Genomic DNA, 18,652 nt, shown 5'->3' on the forward strand with positions numbered 1-18,652 from the left:
AACCAGATCAGGCAAATTTGATGCTTAAGACATGAACATGAGTTTACTGTAATGCTCCTCGAATCACTGTAGCGTGATTTTGGCATAATGACATGAACGGTTATCAGGTTAGAAATAACATCTTCCATCAGGGAAAGCAAGCCGTCATTATCATCACAGGTCCCATGGAAGTGCAAGTGAGTACTCCCCTGCCTCCCCAAATAGCATAATACCATCCCATTCAGCCTGCAACTGTTGCATGATTCACGTTTTGAGTTGCAGTTCCATTTGGATGATAACATATTTGGACCCAACTAATCACTTGGAGTTATAAGGAATATGATTCATCCAAACAGGAAACACATTTCCATTTATCCACAGCCCAATATCAATGATCCCGTGTCCATTGCAATCATAACTGACTATGTTGTTGGGTCACCTTGGTAACACACAGCTGTTATCTGCTTCAGAGTCCTATGTTCAACAATGTGTGCTGAATGGCACACTTAGAAAAACTTGTACCTGTGCCGGTATTGTACTTGTCATTGGATCTGCCACAGATTGCTGCGTTTTTAGCTGTACAGAGTGGGCAAGCCTCCAACTTCAGTGTTCAGTGATGAGGTGTGGACATGGGACATATTGTCACATGTTCATGGTTTCACTGTACTTCAGCTAGTTTTTGCGGGTGATCACAAGAGTAGCATGGGAACACCTGAACAGCTTTACTGTCTTCTAGGCATTGGGTCATATCAATCTGCCCTTCAAAGTCACTTATATCAGTGGATTCCCCATTACACCTGTATTGTCACTAAGCTGATACCCCATTAGTATCTACGTAGCTTATATACCTCCCTTACTGCATCAAGTGCTTGCAATGCCTCAAGACAGAATTCAGTCTCACTATAGGCAGTGGTCCTAATATTTTGGCTAATCACAGTATGTATTTCCACTTCAGTTGGACTCCACAGAACATTCTCATTTTCAAAAGGAACTCTTGTAACATCACTTACATTTACAAATTTTTGAAGTTGATAGTGATGTCTTTTAAGAAGTGATCTTTTTATACAACAAAATCCAGTATGGAATAATGAAAGTGTAATGAAAAGGATAGATTTCTACTCATCATGTACTGGAGATATAAGTCGCAGATAGGTGCAACAAAAAGACTCCGAACGAGTAAACTTTCGGCTCAACGGGCTTCTTTCGACTTAGACAACCCCCGTCCCCCCTTCACACACACACACACACACACACACACACACACACACACACATTCCTGCAAATGCAACTTGCACACACATGATCACTCTATTGACAGCCAGAGACAGTGAAAGTGTGATTCCAGACTGATCTTACTTCAGTCATTTCGGTCCTTGGTATGGTGTCATTACTGTTCCTCAAGATGGATTTTCATATTCCTTATGTGCTCTCTTTTATCAAGCTTCTTGAATGAAATGTGTTACCGGTGCAAAACTGCCAACTCCGCAGTTGCATTTTTTTCTGTATGTTCTCATTAGCATTCAGTCTTTGTATTAAAAATGTGGCTATACTGCCTGAAAATGTTAACAACATCTATTCTCCTATAATCATTATGGATTTTCCTGTCGCATTTTCTAATACAGGTATTTCACATTTTTCTTTCATGCAGTCATTAAAAATTCCAATTAGTATTTCTTTTATTGGAATGCTGCTGTATTTGGCTAACGCAATCCAAATACCTCCAGGAAAAGAAACTTATATTTGATAGTTCTCAATACTATGTGGACCTCAGTAACCATTATGTCTGTCATACTTTCCTCCGATAACTGCCTTCTGCTCACACATTCCCTGTAGGCTTCTCTCTTCTCATGTAACAGCTCCTGGGAGTACCTATTTTGTTCTTGTGAAAAGTGATAGATGTGTATTACACTTTCTTGGCGGATGTTGCTGAACTAGTACAGAACTTTCTTTGCTCTCTTGGTTCTGCTTTCTCCTATTACAAGCTGTTTCTCTTTTGCTCAATTCTTTCTTGACTTTCCAGTTACAGCATAGTCTCCAGAAAATAAGTAATGTAAATTAACTTATCAATATTCATCAACAATGGAAGCGCTCTCTGCACCCTTAGATGTGCAATAGTTACTATCTCTGTATCGTAGTATATAAGAAAAGGACATTATGTTTCATTGTGTTCCTGATCTTGTTGGTTCTAATGTCCTATCTGACAGTCACATGGAGATCATGGTCTGTAAATAATTAATATAATTATCTGTAGTGTTGTTATCAGTTTTGTGAAATATATATGCATTTATTTATGGTAGAATGTGTTTTTTGTTGGTAGCAAAAAGTATCTTCTCTGACCCACGATCCATTTACGTAATAATTAAATGTTGCCCTGGCCATTTTGTGTAAGTTAATTGTTGTAGTGACACCATTAATAACAAAATGATAAAAGCGTTAAGTCATTTCTTGCAAGAAGTATTAAAGATAATAATCTTAATAAATACAGAATGGTGTCTTGTAATATTTTCCATTTCATTTTTTAGGCCAGAGGTACAGTTTTATGAATAATTATTTTTATTACTGTATTCGCTGCGATTGCACATAGGCAGCTATACTGGAGCATCAAGCCTCACAGAAAAAAAAAAAAAATTATTTATTTAACTAGTTTATCGCGTAACATAAAAGAGATTTTTTAAAATCCATCATGAGTAAAACGGATGTCTTCACATGGGAATATGTATGATATTTCTGGCGATAGCACCCTAAGAAACAATTAACCGTGGCTTTTAACCAACGTAAAGAGAATTTTTAACAAAACATTTTCATTTTCTATTATCAGAATAATTTATTTCATCCTCTTTTGAAAAAAGGTTACGCGATAACTGGCGCCACGCGTTGGGTGCCAGTTATCGCATAACTTACTTTTTCTGAAAAGAGAGAAAAATGTTCTGTTAATTTGGAATGAAAATGTTTGATTAAGGAAAGTCTCTCTTTCGTTCATTAAAACCCACGGCAAAATTTTCTCAGTGTGCTACGGCCAGAAATATCATGCATATTTCAATGTGAAGACATCCGTCTTACTCGCGATGGATAAAAAAATTATCTTCCTTTAATGTTACATGATAAGCAAATTTAATATGACATTCAAACAATTATTTTTCTCTTTGAGGCTTGATGCTCCAGTATAACTGCCTACCTGCAATGGCAGTGTACGCAATTAAAATAATTCCTTTCAATAAAACTGTACCTCTGGCCTAAAATGAAATGGAAAGTATTATGAGACACAGTTTTATATTTACTGAGACTAAATCCTGTCAATATTTTCAGAATTAAATAGCCATGAAGAAATTGTTATCAATTTTAACAGCAATGGTGTTGCTTCAACAATGCAGTTACAAATGGCCAGGGCAACATTTAATTGTTACATAATTAATTTAATAAAGGGGGCAGGGAAGGTACTTTCTTGCTATTAACAAAAACACATACTGCATTAAATACTGACATATATATTTAACAGAAATTCTACATATAGTAGAAACAATTCTTAGCAGACCGTAATCGAAATGCAACATCAGAACCAAACAGGCACAGAAGAAGAAGAAGAAGAAGACAATGAAATCGTTTCTTATATACTATGATAAAGAGATAATAGTAATAACAATTCTCTGCTCCATTGTTGTCATCCATCAATAAAGTAATTTACATTACTTTTTTCAAGAAGCGATGCTATACAGTTCAGCTAATCATATTTTTCCCTGGTCTTCTGACTGCCTGTACTCAACCATTCCTCTTGTCCAGTTTTCTTCAGAGTAATCAGTTCTTCAGCCAGCCAGTTGTTGAAATTTTTGTTATATCAGTAATGATGTATGAGGTATTCCAAAATGATTCATCTGATTTCACAAGAATGCATCTTCTACATAAATGAATGTAGAAACTTATGGTAAATTTTAACTTGTTCATTGAAACTAAACAGCCAGTCATGAGTTGCCAGTTCATGTGATTGCCAACAGGGGTCTCACTAGTGCAACTAGCTTGCTTGTGGTGCAGTCAACTTGCTTGCTCACTCGTTCATTAACCATTGTTCGTCTTATCGAGGTGGTGCTGACACACCATCAAAAGGAGATTTGTATTCTCTACTTAAACAGATGCACTTGCACGTAAAAGCATTTCTTAACAGTGGAATGTCTCTATTGTGTGGTGGCTGTAAGGGGCATAAGGATCTTGAATTAGACCATTGGCTGCATGGTAGCCTAACCTCACAAAAGTAGACAATCTCGCAGAAGTATGGGATGATTTTTACAATTGGAGGCTGTTTCGGACTTGAGAAATATGATGCAATTTAAATGTTTCATATTTTAATATTAAAACAGTGTGGCATGTTTGGCAAAGTATGAAATTAAATGTATTCTGGGTTATCCATCCACTAAGCTTCCTGATGCAGTATAAATTCTAAAATAGGTAATTGGGTTTCTGTCTGCGGTAATGTAGATAGATAATTAAACTTTATGGTCATATTCAGACTAGAATGAGCACTAGTGTTATTTAAATTGCTTTGCGGTCTATCTGTTTTGAATTATCGAGTGTTTTCAAGCATGGTTGTAATTACAGCATTTCAACAAACTTGCTATACAAGGTGTCCCAGGTGGAAGGGTCAATGTTCAGTGATATGACAAGAATGTTCATTTGAAGCAGAAAACTTAATATGGAGATATGCTGTATACCGAATGGTTTTTGAGAAAGAAAACATTTAATGTACATTGTTATTTATTTTGTATATTGTTCAGTTCACTATTAGGTTTACATATGTACAACAGTTAGTAAACATTACAACAGGCATTTACAAAATATCCATTGAAAAATATGTATTTTTAGTTCATTCACTGCTAAGCACTATCATAACATCTCTTTACAGCGGTTGTACAGTTCACAATAAAGCAAATGAAGATTGCCATTTAACCAGTGACAAAATTTAAATTTTGTGACATTTTTGCCAATGCGAAGATTGTGGATGTGCTGTATGTGAAATGCGTGAAAGTTTTCTGCATGTAATGTTTGCTATACCTGTATTCGTCAGACATTGATAAATTCCTTTTAAGAAGAAATGATCACCTTGAATGACTGGAGATAGGACATTCACATTCACAGGACATGTACATAAGTACATTCTCCAGAAATGATCAGCATTTCATTCACCTCAGTTCCACGTGTGTCCTGTTGCCTAGTAGCACAGGGTCTGCCATGTGCCCTGATAACTTGTTCCGTGTGTGGTGGCATCAACACATATAAGGTGTGAATGGCATCCTGTGCTGCATTTGCTGCATTCACATGGTTTCAAAGTTCATCTGTGATGGTTGGCATTGGGTCACAGTGCTGCATCCATCATTTCACCTTATCCTACACATCTTTGATTGGCAGCAAGTCTGTTGGGCCGGGGCAAAAGGCTGACATCCTCTGACGCCAAGAAGGCACATGTTCACTCAGCGACATGAGGTTGTGCATTGTCTTTTTGAAAAATGGCATCTGGGATGTTATGCAGAAAGGATGTGGCTATGGGTTGCAGGATGTCATTCACGTAGGTCGCACTGGTCACAGTGCACTGGACAGGTACCAACTGTGATTTGTGGTTGTACCCAATAGCATCCCCCAGCATAAGACCTTGAGTTGGCACTGAATGTCCTGTGCGAATGCAGTAACTGTGATGCCATTCTCCTGTCTGTGGCAAACCAAAATGCAGCCATCATTTTCAAACAAACGGAACCTGAATTCATCTGAAAACACCATCCGGCGCCATTTCTGTCCCCAGTGATGTCGTTCCTTACACCATTTTACACCATTGCCATTTAGCATGTTTCTGCACATTCGCCAAAGGTGGGCGGAGAGGTGGACGATGCGCATGTAACCCGTGCTGTAATAAACAGTGACAGACTGTTGCCCATGATAGTGTATACGATGAGTTTCACTCTTCCACCATTGTGTCAGAGCCAAGGACGACGCAGATCTGTCCTGGAATGCCATTCGCAAGAGGTGTTGATCTTCTTGGGGGCCGGTCTTTGTGGTGCGACCTGACCCATCTTGTCAAGTTCTACGACCTTCCGTGAACCATTCTGCAGACACTCTTTGCACTGCCAAAATACTTCGCTCCACAGGAGCAGAAATTTCCCAGATGGATGCATCACATTCTTTCATACCAATAATGTACCCACTTTCAAACTAATTGATTTGACAGTACAGTTTGTGCATGTATCTGTGAGGCATCCAGCATGTATGCTCAAGTCACACTGATCCATTACCTCCAGTTTATAACGACAGTGAGAGCCGCAGGCACATTTTATCAGCACCTGGAGTTGCGCTGTGATATCAGTGTTGTCCTTGAACCTGTGGGCCAACATGATTCAGATGGTACTTATTTCTGCAGAACACACTTGTGTTTATGTGCTGTGAATATGAACATCCCATCTCTCGTTGTTCCAAACATTCTGTTTTTTCGGAACATGAGTGTACATGCAGAAAGACACTGTGTGCTGGTAGCAGGACTATGCAGCACCATTTCAGTGATGTATTGCTGTTCCTGTTGAACTATGTGTTTTGAACAAAAATGGGAAGTGGGAAGAAGATATGTTACATACAGTGGGCTGAAAACTGGTAAACACTCTATGAGCAGAATTCAATGTGTCAGAAAGTGCCTATGCTATTCTTAGATGGCAGAAGAAGCACTATTATTCAGAAGCCATGAACATACACCACATCTGAATATTCTTCGATAGTGGAGTTATGTGGTATTTTAGCCAGTGTGTGTACACACACAGCTACTGATGCTTCTCTCAGAAACATACTTGATCAGTTGCACCACTTCATTCACAACACAGCATGGATAACTGTGTGTTTGAGCTAGTTTAATGGCAGAAAGATATCCGAGCAAAGAAGTTGAAACCAATGAGGTAGGTCGGGCTATAGTGAAACATCAGTGAGATTGAGTGGGTGAGAGATGTGTGTGTGCCAGCAGCCCAAAAACAAATGTGCATTAAATGTGTTGTACCTCAGGAAGCATTTGGAATAGGCCATATGTCCATTGGGAGTTTTTTGTTTCAAATGAGTGTTCCTGTCATACCCTTAAATATTGACCATTTCTCCTGGGACATCCTTTATTAGTCTATTGTTAAGATATTGTGTATGTGTAGGTATCACAGATAGTACTTTGAAGTTTGATGTTCAATTATAAGTATTATTCACTAAAACAGAGCATGAAAACTTCAACCAGTGAGAGAGATACCCAGCAGCATGTGATTTAGAACTCAACAACCAACCAGATTGTTTAGTAAATCTACTGATACCCAGTCTAAAGAGTTACACTGTGCATGCACATAAAAGATAAACCCTTGTAAAGTCAAATGGTTCTTTTGGAAACACGACCCTCGTAGTCCACTGTGTAAGTTAAAATTTACCCCAGGTTTCTATCTTTATTTATGAAGATGTTATAGCCTTGTGAAATCAAGTAAATCTTATTGAAAGAACCTGTATTTCTGGAAATTGTGAGGAAAGGGATGCAATGTGAATTGCTATTCCCTAGTTATTATAAGAATTTATTGGATATATTCAATGTGGAAGATTGCTAAAGATTGACTGGCTTTCAAAACGGGATTCTGTCAAAGGTAGTTAATATCCATATATTTAACTTGAAACCTGTAAGCAGATTTCTTTCTATATAATTTCAATATCTCTTCCCTAATTTTTCAGGAATGCACTATGCTTGTGGCTGTTTATAGCAACATTCAGAAACTTCCAGCCTGTCAAGTATTTAGAATCAGCCACACAGACTGGACAGTAGAAGGTGTAACACTCACACCAGTTGGATACCTTCTAGAACCCTCAGGTGAGCTGATAATTTTCATTTTAATTTGCAGTATTATGTTTTATTAATTGATCTGTGTTGTTGCATTTGTATTTAGTTAGAAGCCACTGATGGTTTTTGTGGAGACAAAATTTTGTGTGTGTGTGTGTGTGTGTGTGTGTGTGTGTGTGTGTGTGTGTGTGTGTTTCTATTGCTTAAATTTGCCTGTTTTTAGACATTTCCATTAATTTTTAGAATACTTTCGAACAATAGGAATACATTTGGTGAAAATGAGAATTATATATTTTTAGCTATTAAAGAGCTTAAAAGTTTGGGCTATTGCTCTCTCTACCAGCAGTTACTTCTCCAAGAAATATTTCATGGTTGACATTATTTGCATCAGATTTGAGCTGTTACTCATTTTCAGGTTATAAATGACTAAAATATGACTTAAAAATTTTATTTTAGTTCTTTGAGAAACGCACATAGCTACTCTAGATTGAAATACTTGAGAAAACAACATTATGACTGAAAGTGAATGGGATAGCCCATGTAAAGAATCTGCCAGTGACTTGCTTCAACAGTACTTTGAAAACAGTTTTAACAGAATTGTAAAATGTGCAGGACTGCAGAAATTATTCCTGTGTCACATTAATCTTGTGAATATCCAGTTACAACATACACTGACTACTTCAATGACTTGCAGGGCTATTTGTATAAATTTCACTGACAGGAGATCAAGTTTTACCATAGTGCAGAAAATGAATGCTGTTCACAGATACACTGTGTTGTGTAGCACTGAATTTGGATAAAGTGAATGACATTCAGTGTTCAGGTAAATTAGCACTAAACACACTTGGCAACAGAGCAGAATCAGGAATCGACATGATTATTATGCTTCGACAACAGATATTAATAGTACATAATAGAAAGCAGTATTTATTTTTGAAAGTTTCATGTTGCAAAGGCATAGGAAAATAAGCAGAAGAAGATGCACTCCTCAAACCTGTTCACAACCAAAGAAGATTTATATGAATGTGTGATGTCTGTTCTTTAACAGACGCCACACATTCATATAATTTAATAGGCCTAGCTGGGCAATGAATCCACCTTCTTCAGTACGGATGCACAAATACATCCGACCTCCTGTGGGAACCTCATAAGAACAAATGTGAAGGAAATGGAAAGTGGCTGTAGATAGGTGGCGCTCAATGGGATTGTGGATCGGCCATGAGACGAGCCAAGATAGTCTGTGCAGTTGCGATAATACAGTGTCCCAGATGTCGTCGTGATTACCGCACCTACCTAGTAAGCAGGAGATCCTGGGTTTGAATCCTGGTCCGGTACACATTTTCGTTTGTTGTGGCTGATTCCTTGTAATGTCCCAGTGCAGCTGACAGCAGTGATCCCCCCCCCCCCCCCCCCCCCCCGCCCCCCTCCTTTCCTTTCCTTTCTTCCCCTCTCCAACTTCAATTTACATACAAAGTAGAAATTTACTTAGGTCATTGTAAGGACATAGTAGAGTGAAACAAAAGTGATAAGGTAATTACACTCAACAGTGGAAAGGCATATGAAGAAGTCCCTGTTGACCTAATGGCCACTGGAAGGCCATGTACTATTACAATAACCAGAAGCAAAACGCTGAGGAGACTGAAGATGACTATAAATCAACTGTGTTCCTTTCATATGCCGGGAACATGTCTTCTAAAATAAGCAGATTGCTTAGGAAGAATAATATTTGTCATTTTCCATCCACCAACAAAAATCAAGGCCTCAGTCGGATTCGTTAAAGCCGATTTACAATTGAGGAAGGCGGGTGTTTATACAAGTCCCTGTGAGTGTGGCTCTGCATATATAGGTCAGACGATGCGAATAGTCTAGGAACAGTGCATAGAACATGAAAGACACATGTCTGCGGTGACCTTTAGAATCAGCAGTGGCAGAACATTGCATTTCCATGTGTTATTCAATGGAATACAATAATACCAAAATTTTAGCACCAGTTTCCAGCTTCTGGGACTCTGTAATTAAAGAATCCATGGAAATATGTCTTTCTGGTAATTTAATGAATTGTGATAATGGCTTTCAGCTGGATAAAAATTGGAATCCTATTAGTAAAATTATACGATCACAATGGAATCGACATTCTCAGTTGATACACAGCAATTAGTTTCTTCTTATTTCACCACTGAGGGCAGCACACACAACTTGGCTGCCTCGCACATGTCACCTCCTAACTCATGCGCCGTAAACTGCCAGTACGATTCACATGTGCAGATTCTGCTGTAAATACCGTGACTACTTCAGGTCTCTTCAGTACTTTGTCTACTCACCTGAGGACGGCCAGATGTTTCTGGGCCGAAATACCATGGCAGAATGTTGATGGGATCTGTCTGCAAATCCGAAAATTAGTGGAAGAAGAAATATACCAGAAAAATTTCAGAAGTCATATAATTTAGGTGGCTTTCTGTGTTAAAAAAAACCTTCAGCAGTTAACTGGTTTTGAAGCCACTGCTATTAAGCACTGAAGAAATTGTTAGGGCACAGATAATGGCAAGAGTTATGCACTTGCATTGACTGATTTTTGGCTAGTAAAGATACTGCCAATTGACTTACATACACTTTATATTATTTATAAATGGCACACACTATGTGATAAAAAGTACCCGGATGGCCCCAAAAACATAAGTTTTGTATATTAGGTGCATTGTGCTGCCACCTCCTGCCAGGTACTCCATATCAGTGACCTCAGTAGTCATTAGACATCGTGAGAGAGCAGAATGGGGTACTCCCCGGAACTTCGAACGTGGTCAGGTGATTGGGTGTCACTTGTGTCATACGTCTGTATGTGAGATTTACACACTCCTAAACATTCCTAGGTCCACTGTTTCCGATGGGATAGTGAAATGGAAACGTGAACGGACGCATACAGCACAAATGCGTACATGCCAACCTTGTCTGTTGACTAACAGAGGCTACTGACAGTTGAAGAGGGTCGTAATGTGTAATTGGCAGACATCTATCCAGACACAGGAATTCCAAACTTGATCAGCATCCACTGCAAGTACTAGAAGAGTTAGGCCGGAGGTGACAAAACTAGGACTTCATGGTTGTGCTCATAAGCCACACATCACGCCGGTAAATGCCGAATGATGCCTGGCTTGGTGTAAGGAGAATAAACGTTGGATGATTGAACAGTGGAAAACCATTGTGTGGGGGTGACGAACCATGGTACACAATGTGGCTATCCAATGGCAGGGTGTGGGTATGGCGAATGCCTGGTGAATGTCATCTGCCAGCGTGTGTAGTGCCAACAGCAAAATTCGGAGGCAGTGGTGTAAGTGGTGTAAGAAATCATCTAAAAAGCCATGGCTTACTAAAGGGATAAAAATATCTTGTAAGCAAAAAAGTGTTATGCATCTTATAGCCAGAAGCAGTAATGATCCACAAACAGTTAAACATTATAAAAACTACTGCACTGTATTTAGAAAATTTATTAAAATGTCCAGAAGTATGTGCATTATGTCTGAAATTAGCAAATCTGATGGTAAAAGTAAAACAATTTGGAATATTGTTAAAAGGGAAACAGGGGGACCAAGAACCCAGGAGGACTGTATTTCTACCAAACTCAATGAAAAGTTTGTTAACAAGGAGTCAGAAGTAGAAAACATTTTTCAGTAATAATTTTTTTAAGTGTTGTAAAGAAGTAGGAGCCAGCTTTTCATTAGAATATGCAAGGCACTGTATGGAAGAGACGCAATACCTATGTAATTTGATAAAATTGAAATTCACCCCACCTCTCCTACTGAAATTAGGAAAATAATAAATTCACTCAAAAGTAAAAGCTCACAGGGAATTGATGGCATTTCCAACAGAGTACTAAAAGCATGTTCCCAGCAGATAAGTAAGATTCTCAGCCACATATGAAGTAGCTCACTGAAGCAGGGTATTTTTTCCAGATAGACTGAAATATGCTATTGTTAAACCATTGCATTAAAAATGGGATAAGTCTGATGCTAACTACTGCCGAAGCTCACTTCTGACAGCTTTATCCAAAATTGAAAAAGTAATGTGTTCAAGAGTAGCGTCACATATTTATAAAAATGTAGTACTAATAAAATGTCAGTTTGGTTTTCAGAAATGCTTTTCAACAGAAAATGCTATCTATGATTTCACTGATCAAATATTAAATGCGTTGAATAACCGAACATCACCCATTGGGATATTTTGTGATCACTCAAGGGCTTTTGATTGTGTGGATCATGAAATTCTTCTAGATAAGCTTAAGTATTGTGGTATGAAGGGGACAAATGGTTTAATTCATATTTTACTGGAAGAATGCAGAAAGTTGAAATTAACGGTACAGATAGTCTTCAAAAATCAGCTGAGGCCTCTAACTGGGGAGGTATCAGGAATGAGGGTTCAGTCTTGGGTCTGTTATTGTTCTTAATATGTAATAATGACTTGCCACTCTGAATTCATGAAGATGCAAAGCTAGTTCTTTTTGCTGATGATATATGTATAGTAATCACACCCAACAAACAAGAATCAGTCAAGGAAATTGTAAATAATGTCTTTCAGAAAATTATTAAGTTGTTCTCTGCAAATGGACTCTTCACTAAATTTTGACAAAACACAGTACATACAATTCTGTACAGTAAATGGCAGAACACCATTGGTAAATATAGATTATGAACAAAAGTCTGTTGCCAAGCCAGAATATTCAAAATTTCTGGATGTGTGAATTGATGAGAAATTGAATTGGAAGAGACACATCAATGATTTGATGAAATTGTTAGATTCAGCTACTTACACTATTAGGGTTATTGCAAATTTCAATGATAAACATATCAGTAAATTAGCTTACTATGCCTATTTTCATTCACTTTTTTCATATGGTATGATATTTTGGGTTAATGCATCATTAAGAGAAAAATTATTCATTGCACAAAAGCATGTAATCATAATAATAGCTGAAGCCCACCAAAGATCACCTTGCAGATATTTATTTAAGGAATTCAGGATATTCACAGTACCTTTGCAATATATATATATTCACTTTTGACATTTGTAATTAGTAACCCATCCCAATTAAAAAATAACAGTGAAGTGCATAGCTGCAACACTAGAAGAAGGGATTATCTTCACTTTTCTTGGTTAAATCTGACTTTGGCACAGAAAGGGATGAATTATGCTGCCACAAAAATCTTTGGTCGTTTGCTAAATAGCATTAAAAGGCTGACAGATAGCCAACCAACATTTAAAAACAAATTAAAAGAATTTCTGAATGACAGCTCCTTGTACTCAATAGATGAATTTTTAGGTATGAAGTAGTAACACAAAATGTATTTGTGTTAAAGTCACACATTCCACATCATAACAAAATGTCACATTCACGATCTATGAAACAAGTATTAATGAATGTGTGTGTGTGTGTGTGTGTGTGTGTGTGTGTGTGTGTGTGTACGTATGTATGCATGTTTTGGCAATTTTTCATGCATCTTGGTGTTCGTACATCATCTCTCTTGAAGTGTGTGTCATAGAATGATGTATTTGTATTGGTACATTAGCAGCATTTGTAGATACGAAAATATGTTGCGAATGGAGTCAGCACAGAGGAGTAATAAATTTAAACATCAAGCAGGATGCCGTAGTTTTTCATGATATTGTATAGCAGAGAGATTTGTAGTAATACAGGGTGTCTACAACCTGGGACAACCAGGAGATCCAGGAATAACTCAGGAATTTTTTCATCCGGGAGAAAACCGGAAAAAACCTGGGGATTTTTTAGAATTCCGGGAATTTTTCGTTGTTTAAGTTTTCAGTTAATTTTTTGGACTTTTGACAGGTAAGAACCGATACTGTAACTAAAGGATATTACTGTATCCCGCTACTGCAGAATAATACTGCAGCATTAAACCATGAACGAGAGAAAAAAACGAAAATAAAACTTAAATTGCAAAGGAAATGCACCATACAAAATAACAAAGTGCTCGTACAAGCGTCTGCCAACAGCAAAATGTGTCAAAGGCTTTTTAGTACCTTCTCCCGCTTCTGGCTACAGAAATGTGGCTGTTGGCTGTGTAAGTAGCAGTAGCAGCAACCAGCCACATGGTACCTGGAAAAATTTTACTGGGGCCCAAGCTGTCAGATTCATGCGTGCTTAGCAGGCCCGGATCTAGTGGCGGGTGAGGGCAAACCGTGGTATCTGAAGCGGGTGGCAATTTCGGGGGAGAGGGGGAAAATTCATATTCTTGAGGAAAAAAACTTTTTCACAAAGCACCTTAGCATCTAGCGCACGTCGGTCTATCGATTATTCATATGATTTTGAAATGCACACCTGCTGGTTTTTGAACACATTCTAAGTTGATTTCTGAATGAATTAATTGATTATTGAATGCGTACATATTGTACGTGATGTGTCTACCAACTGCAGACAAAACGGTACGGGGCTATACGAGCTGAGCGGAATAAAACCGAACCGGAGAATGCCAACTGCTGCTTGTTTATGTGGTTGATTCGGTTTGTGATTGTTCAATGTTGTTATAATTCCTAGCGAAATCCATAGATTCAGACTACCACAGTGGAAATGAACGACTAACAGAGTGGAAATAAACGACTAACAGGAATAACAGGTAAGAAAGATTACGTATTATCTTCTCGGTGTATCCAAAAATGTTTTGGCCAGATCACTACACTAGACAGGGCCAGTTGCAGTCCCCAGCTAGCAGCCGCTTAAGTTCCATTCTGGAAGTAGTGCGGCAAACGCATTGTACAAACTCGTCATAATGCCTAACTGGTGAATAGTCACTGGATAACTGAACCAGTGATTGTGGCAGGGTTAGTAAAGTTAACTGGAGAATGAGTTTTGACAGTGGTAGGAATAGTTTGTTCTACTACTTTTCGGTCTCGTGCATGAGAAACTGGAGTGCATGAATGAAATGTGAAACTATTTCCTAACGTAAAGCTTTTTGCTTGTAGTAGGCCAGATAGGTATTTCCTATTGGTACTTCGTGAATTATATTGTCGTATTATAAAAAAGCATTTGTAGACTTAGAGAAAGCTTTTGACAACGTTGATTGGAATACTCTCTTTCAAATTCTGAAGGTGGCAGGGGTAAAATACAGGGAGCAAAAGGCTATTTACAATTTGTACAGAAACCAGATGGCACTTATAAGGGTCGAAGGGTATGAAAGGGAAGCAGTGGTTGGGAAGGGAGTGAGACAGGGTTGTAGCCTATCCCCGCTGTTATTCAATCTGTATATTGAGCAAGCAGTAAAGGAAACAAAAGAAAAGTTCGGAGTTGGTATTAAAATCCATGGAGAAGTAATAAAAACACTGAGGTTCACCGATGACATTGTAATTCTGTCAGAGACAGCAAAGGACTTGGAAGAGCAGTTGAGCATAATGGACAGTGTCTTGAAAGGAGGGTATAAGATGTACATCAACAAAAGCAAAATGAGGATAATGGAATGTAGTCGAATTAAGTCGGGTGATGCTGAGGGAATTAGATTAGGAAATGAGACACTTAAAGTAGTAAAGGAGTTTTGCTATTTGGGGAGCAAAATAACTGATGATGGTCGAAGTAGAGAGGATATAAAATGTAGACTGGCAATGGCAAGGAAAGCACTTCTGAAGAAGAAAAATTTGTTAACATCGAGTATAGATTTAAATGTCAGAAAGTCGTTTCTGAAAGTATTTGTATGGAGTGTAGCCATGTATGGAAGTGAAACATGGACGATAAATAGTTTGGACGAGAAGAGCATAGAAGCTTTCAAAATGTGGTGCTACAGAATAATGCTGAAGATTAGATGGGTAGATCACATAACTAATGAGGAGGTATTGAATAGAATTGGGGAGAAGTGGAGCTTGTGGCAGAACTTGACTAGAAGAAGGGATCGGTTGGTAGGACATGTTCTGAGACATCGAGGGATCACCAATTTAGTATTGGAGGGCAGCGTGGAGGGTAAAAATCATAGAGGGAGACCAAGAGATGAATACACTAAGCAGATTCAGAAGGATGTAGGCTGCAGTAGGTACTGCGAGATGAAGAAGCTTGCACATGATAGAGTAGCATGGAGAGCTGCATCAAACCAGTCCCCGGACTGAAGACCATAACAACAACAAACATTATAAAAATGATCATTATTGCCAAAACAGTGTCACTTATATTTGGTGTGTGTTACAATTGCTGCACTATTAAGAGAGGCCTATTTTGTTTTATCCTGCACACAGTGACAAAATAGACGTAATCTGATCGAGAAACCACACCAGTCTTGGGTACTAATTGTATTAACAGCGTATTCAGTATTAGACAACGACATTTACATTTTTCTTGTAGCATAACGTTTGATGAACTTTGGTAAGGTAATAGTTCTGTTGCAGAAAGGAAAGATCGCCATGTAAAGCTGTAGCAAGACCAGATAGAGAAATCGCTAGGACCTAAGGATTGAAGAAATATGTACTGTTTTGTCCGTCTCCTGTCTTTACTTGTTTTAGGTATCCCATATTTAATTTTATGTTACACAGAAGAGCAAGTTATTAGCTAATAGGCAATAAAGAGTCCAGATTTTCTGAAGAGTTCTTGTTCTCCTGGTTACAAATAATCCTATCCAGTATTAATTACTAGGGATTGTGCAGAATGTCAAACCGGCCGACTGGGAGCAGGATAGGCACTACAGGACATTTCAATTTCCACTGTCCTGAAATAGTTTGATGGCATAACAAAATATATACGTTTGAGTTCCACAGAGCGAAATACAGTGACATGCGCTATAAAGAATGTTGTTTGAAGAGGCGTGGCACTGCACTGCACACTTAAGACCAAATAATGTGTGTTACATTTCCTCGAAGATATATGTTTTATGTATCAGACTCTTCAGAAAGTTGTGCACTACAAAATGAACTTATTTTTGAAAAGTATTTTTATTTTTGATGTTCTGATGCACAGAGCAGTCTGAGTTATAGGGAGGGGGGTGGGGGGGTTAGTCTCCACATGACCCATGTTTACAGTTAGTAATTTTTCTGTTTGCTCTTCATTTACTGCTCTCATGTCAAATGAAAACAAGACAGATTTCTGTGGCTGGAAGCTATCAAGTGAATTAAAATATATTTGCATAATTACGGAAGGCTAAAATTTGTTATTAGTTTCAGATTTTATTTTATTTCCATCTTTCTGACAGTCAAGCATTAATCAACTTGCAGAACAATAAAGTTATTTTTGTCGGTTTGCTAAAGAAATTTGGCTTTTATTAGGGTTTCCTGCTGAGGCATTGTATTTATTTGAAATGAAGTGTTTAATTCCACACTATTGGCTAGTTTCATCTGTTCACTGTGTTTCTAGTGCACACTTTCATCTTCTAGCACATATGGCATTATGCCATAACAAAGAACCCAACATGAGATAATACAGTACTGGTACTCGAAGAAAATGTACGTCCCAAAAACCACACTGAAAAGCTTCGTATCAGGTCGAGGCTTACGTCATTGGGAATCTGGACGTACGAATGTGCACTGTAAGGCAAACTATGCATTTTAGTATGGTTCACGAAATTCCGACACTCTTGGGGTATCCTCTGATGTCTTGTTTCTTTTATGACAAGAAGTAAGATCTTTTAATGTTTTACACATACAAACATAAGGGCTTCCTACGTCACTATAGCTGCGCAAGCGCGGTGACGCCTCTTATCTGGCGCTGTCTGGCAGCTGCTGAAATGAATCTATTAATGAAAAAAGTCACAGGAAAATATTGTGAATTGTTGCTCAAAAAGCGTTGTTTTCAAAGTAAATTTCCTTTTACGCAAGATGAACTATGTGCGAGAATGTACAATGAATTTCCTAAATCACAGAGCGTTTGCTCTCTTTTAAAAATCAACTCTTTGATGATGAGCCATTAAGAAGAGTTTCTAGCCCAGAAGATCAGAGATTTATGTCGGTATTAAAAATTTTACTGGCGTATTTGTGTGATGTATCTTAAAGTGTAACATGCGCTACACAAATCAACACTACAAGTGAAAGCTTAGCTTCTCTTGTAGCTTATTAATCTTTGAGACAAATATTATATGCAAAAGCTTTTCTTTTCTTGTAGCAACACTATGTATGTTAATTTAAAATATTAAATTTTACTGTTGTTGGAATTCGAATTTATACTTTTGTAATACGAAAATATGTAGCGTATATGTTGCTGCACATGAAAGATCTTTCCAAAACATGTTTTTTCACCCTGAGTTTCGTTTTCTAAAGTACCGGGAAATTCTATGCTGCTGTATAAAACCATATCCATTCAAAGGATATGTTTTACAGTTCTGAGGGAAAGTATACTGTCAGTTAACACGGAAAAAGTGTATTTTCACCTGGGAGAAAATGTATTTTTAACTGGGAGATCTGGGAAAAATCTGGGAACTTTTTTTCCTTGTCCATGTATACACCCTGTAATAGCAGTTCTTTGCTGTTTTATTTGATATATTCTTTGGATAATTGTGAGACTGATGCTCCATGCACCTATCTTTACATATCAAAATATTATTTACAAATGTTATTTTTGACATTTGTTTCATAATGTATCTCTAATACCTGCTGTCAACAAAAATTTGCAAGTATTGTGTATATTTTACTACAATTTCCAAATATACTTTTTTCATGATAATTGTCCTGTATCCATAACATTGCAGAACAGATACTGGAAAATGGTGTATGACTGAAACTGGCCTTACAATCAAAAACAATTATACTACAACCTCACACATTACAGTATGTGATTTCTGTGATTTATCAAATCTGTGACACACAACCAACACAGCCTGTTTCATATTATAGGTGCATCAGTGTGCATGCTAAAACACATAATGCAAGTTAATTACATTCTCA

At 37.8% G+C, this 18,652-nt stretch overlaps 1 protein-coding gene across 4 annotated transcripts in view; it reads left to right on the top strand.

Annotated features, from left to right (window-relative positions):
* Window positions 1-18,652, top strand: part of LOC124606741 (dipeptidyl peptidase 9) — a 203,407-nt gene that overhangs the window by 125,403 nt on the left and 59,352 nt on the right. For all 4 annotated transcript variants that reach the window (XM_047138778.1, XM_047138786.1, XM_047138796.1 and 1 more), the window contains one exon: window positions 7,693-7,828. In XM_047138778.1, coding sequence (XP_046994734.1) covers window positions 7,693-7,828 — 136 coding nt within the window. The remainder of the gene's footprint in view (window positions 1-7,692; window positions 7,829-18,652) is intronic.

The sequence above is a fragment of the Schistocerca americana genome, chromosome 1 (genome assembly GCF_021461395.2).
Source record: "Schistocerca americana isolate TAMUIC-IGC-003095 chromosome 1, iqSchAmer2.1, whole genome shotgun sequence".
Lineage (NCBI taxonomy): Eukaryota > Metazoa > Arthropoda > Insecta > Orthoptera > Acrididae > Schistocerca > Schistocerca americana.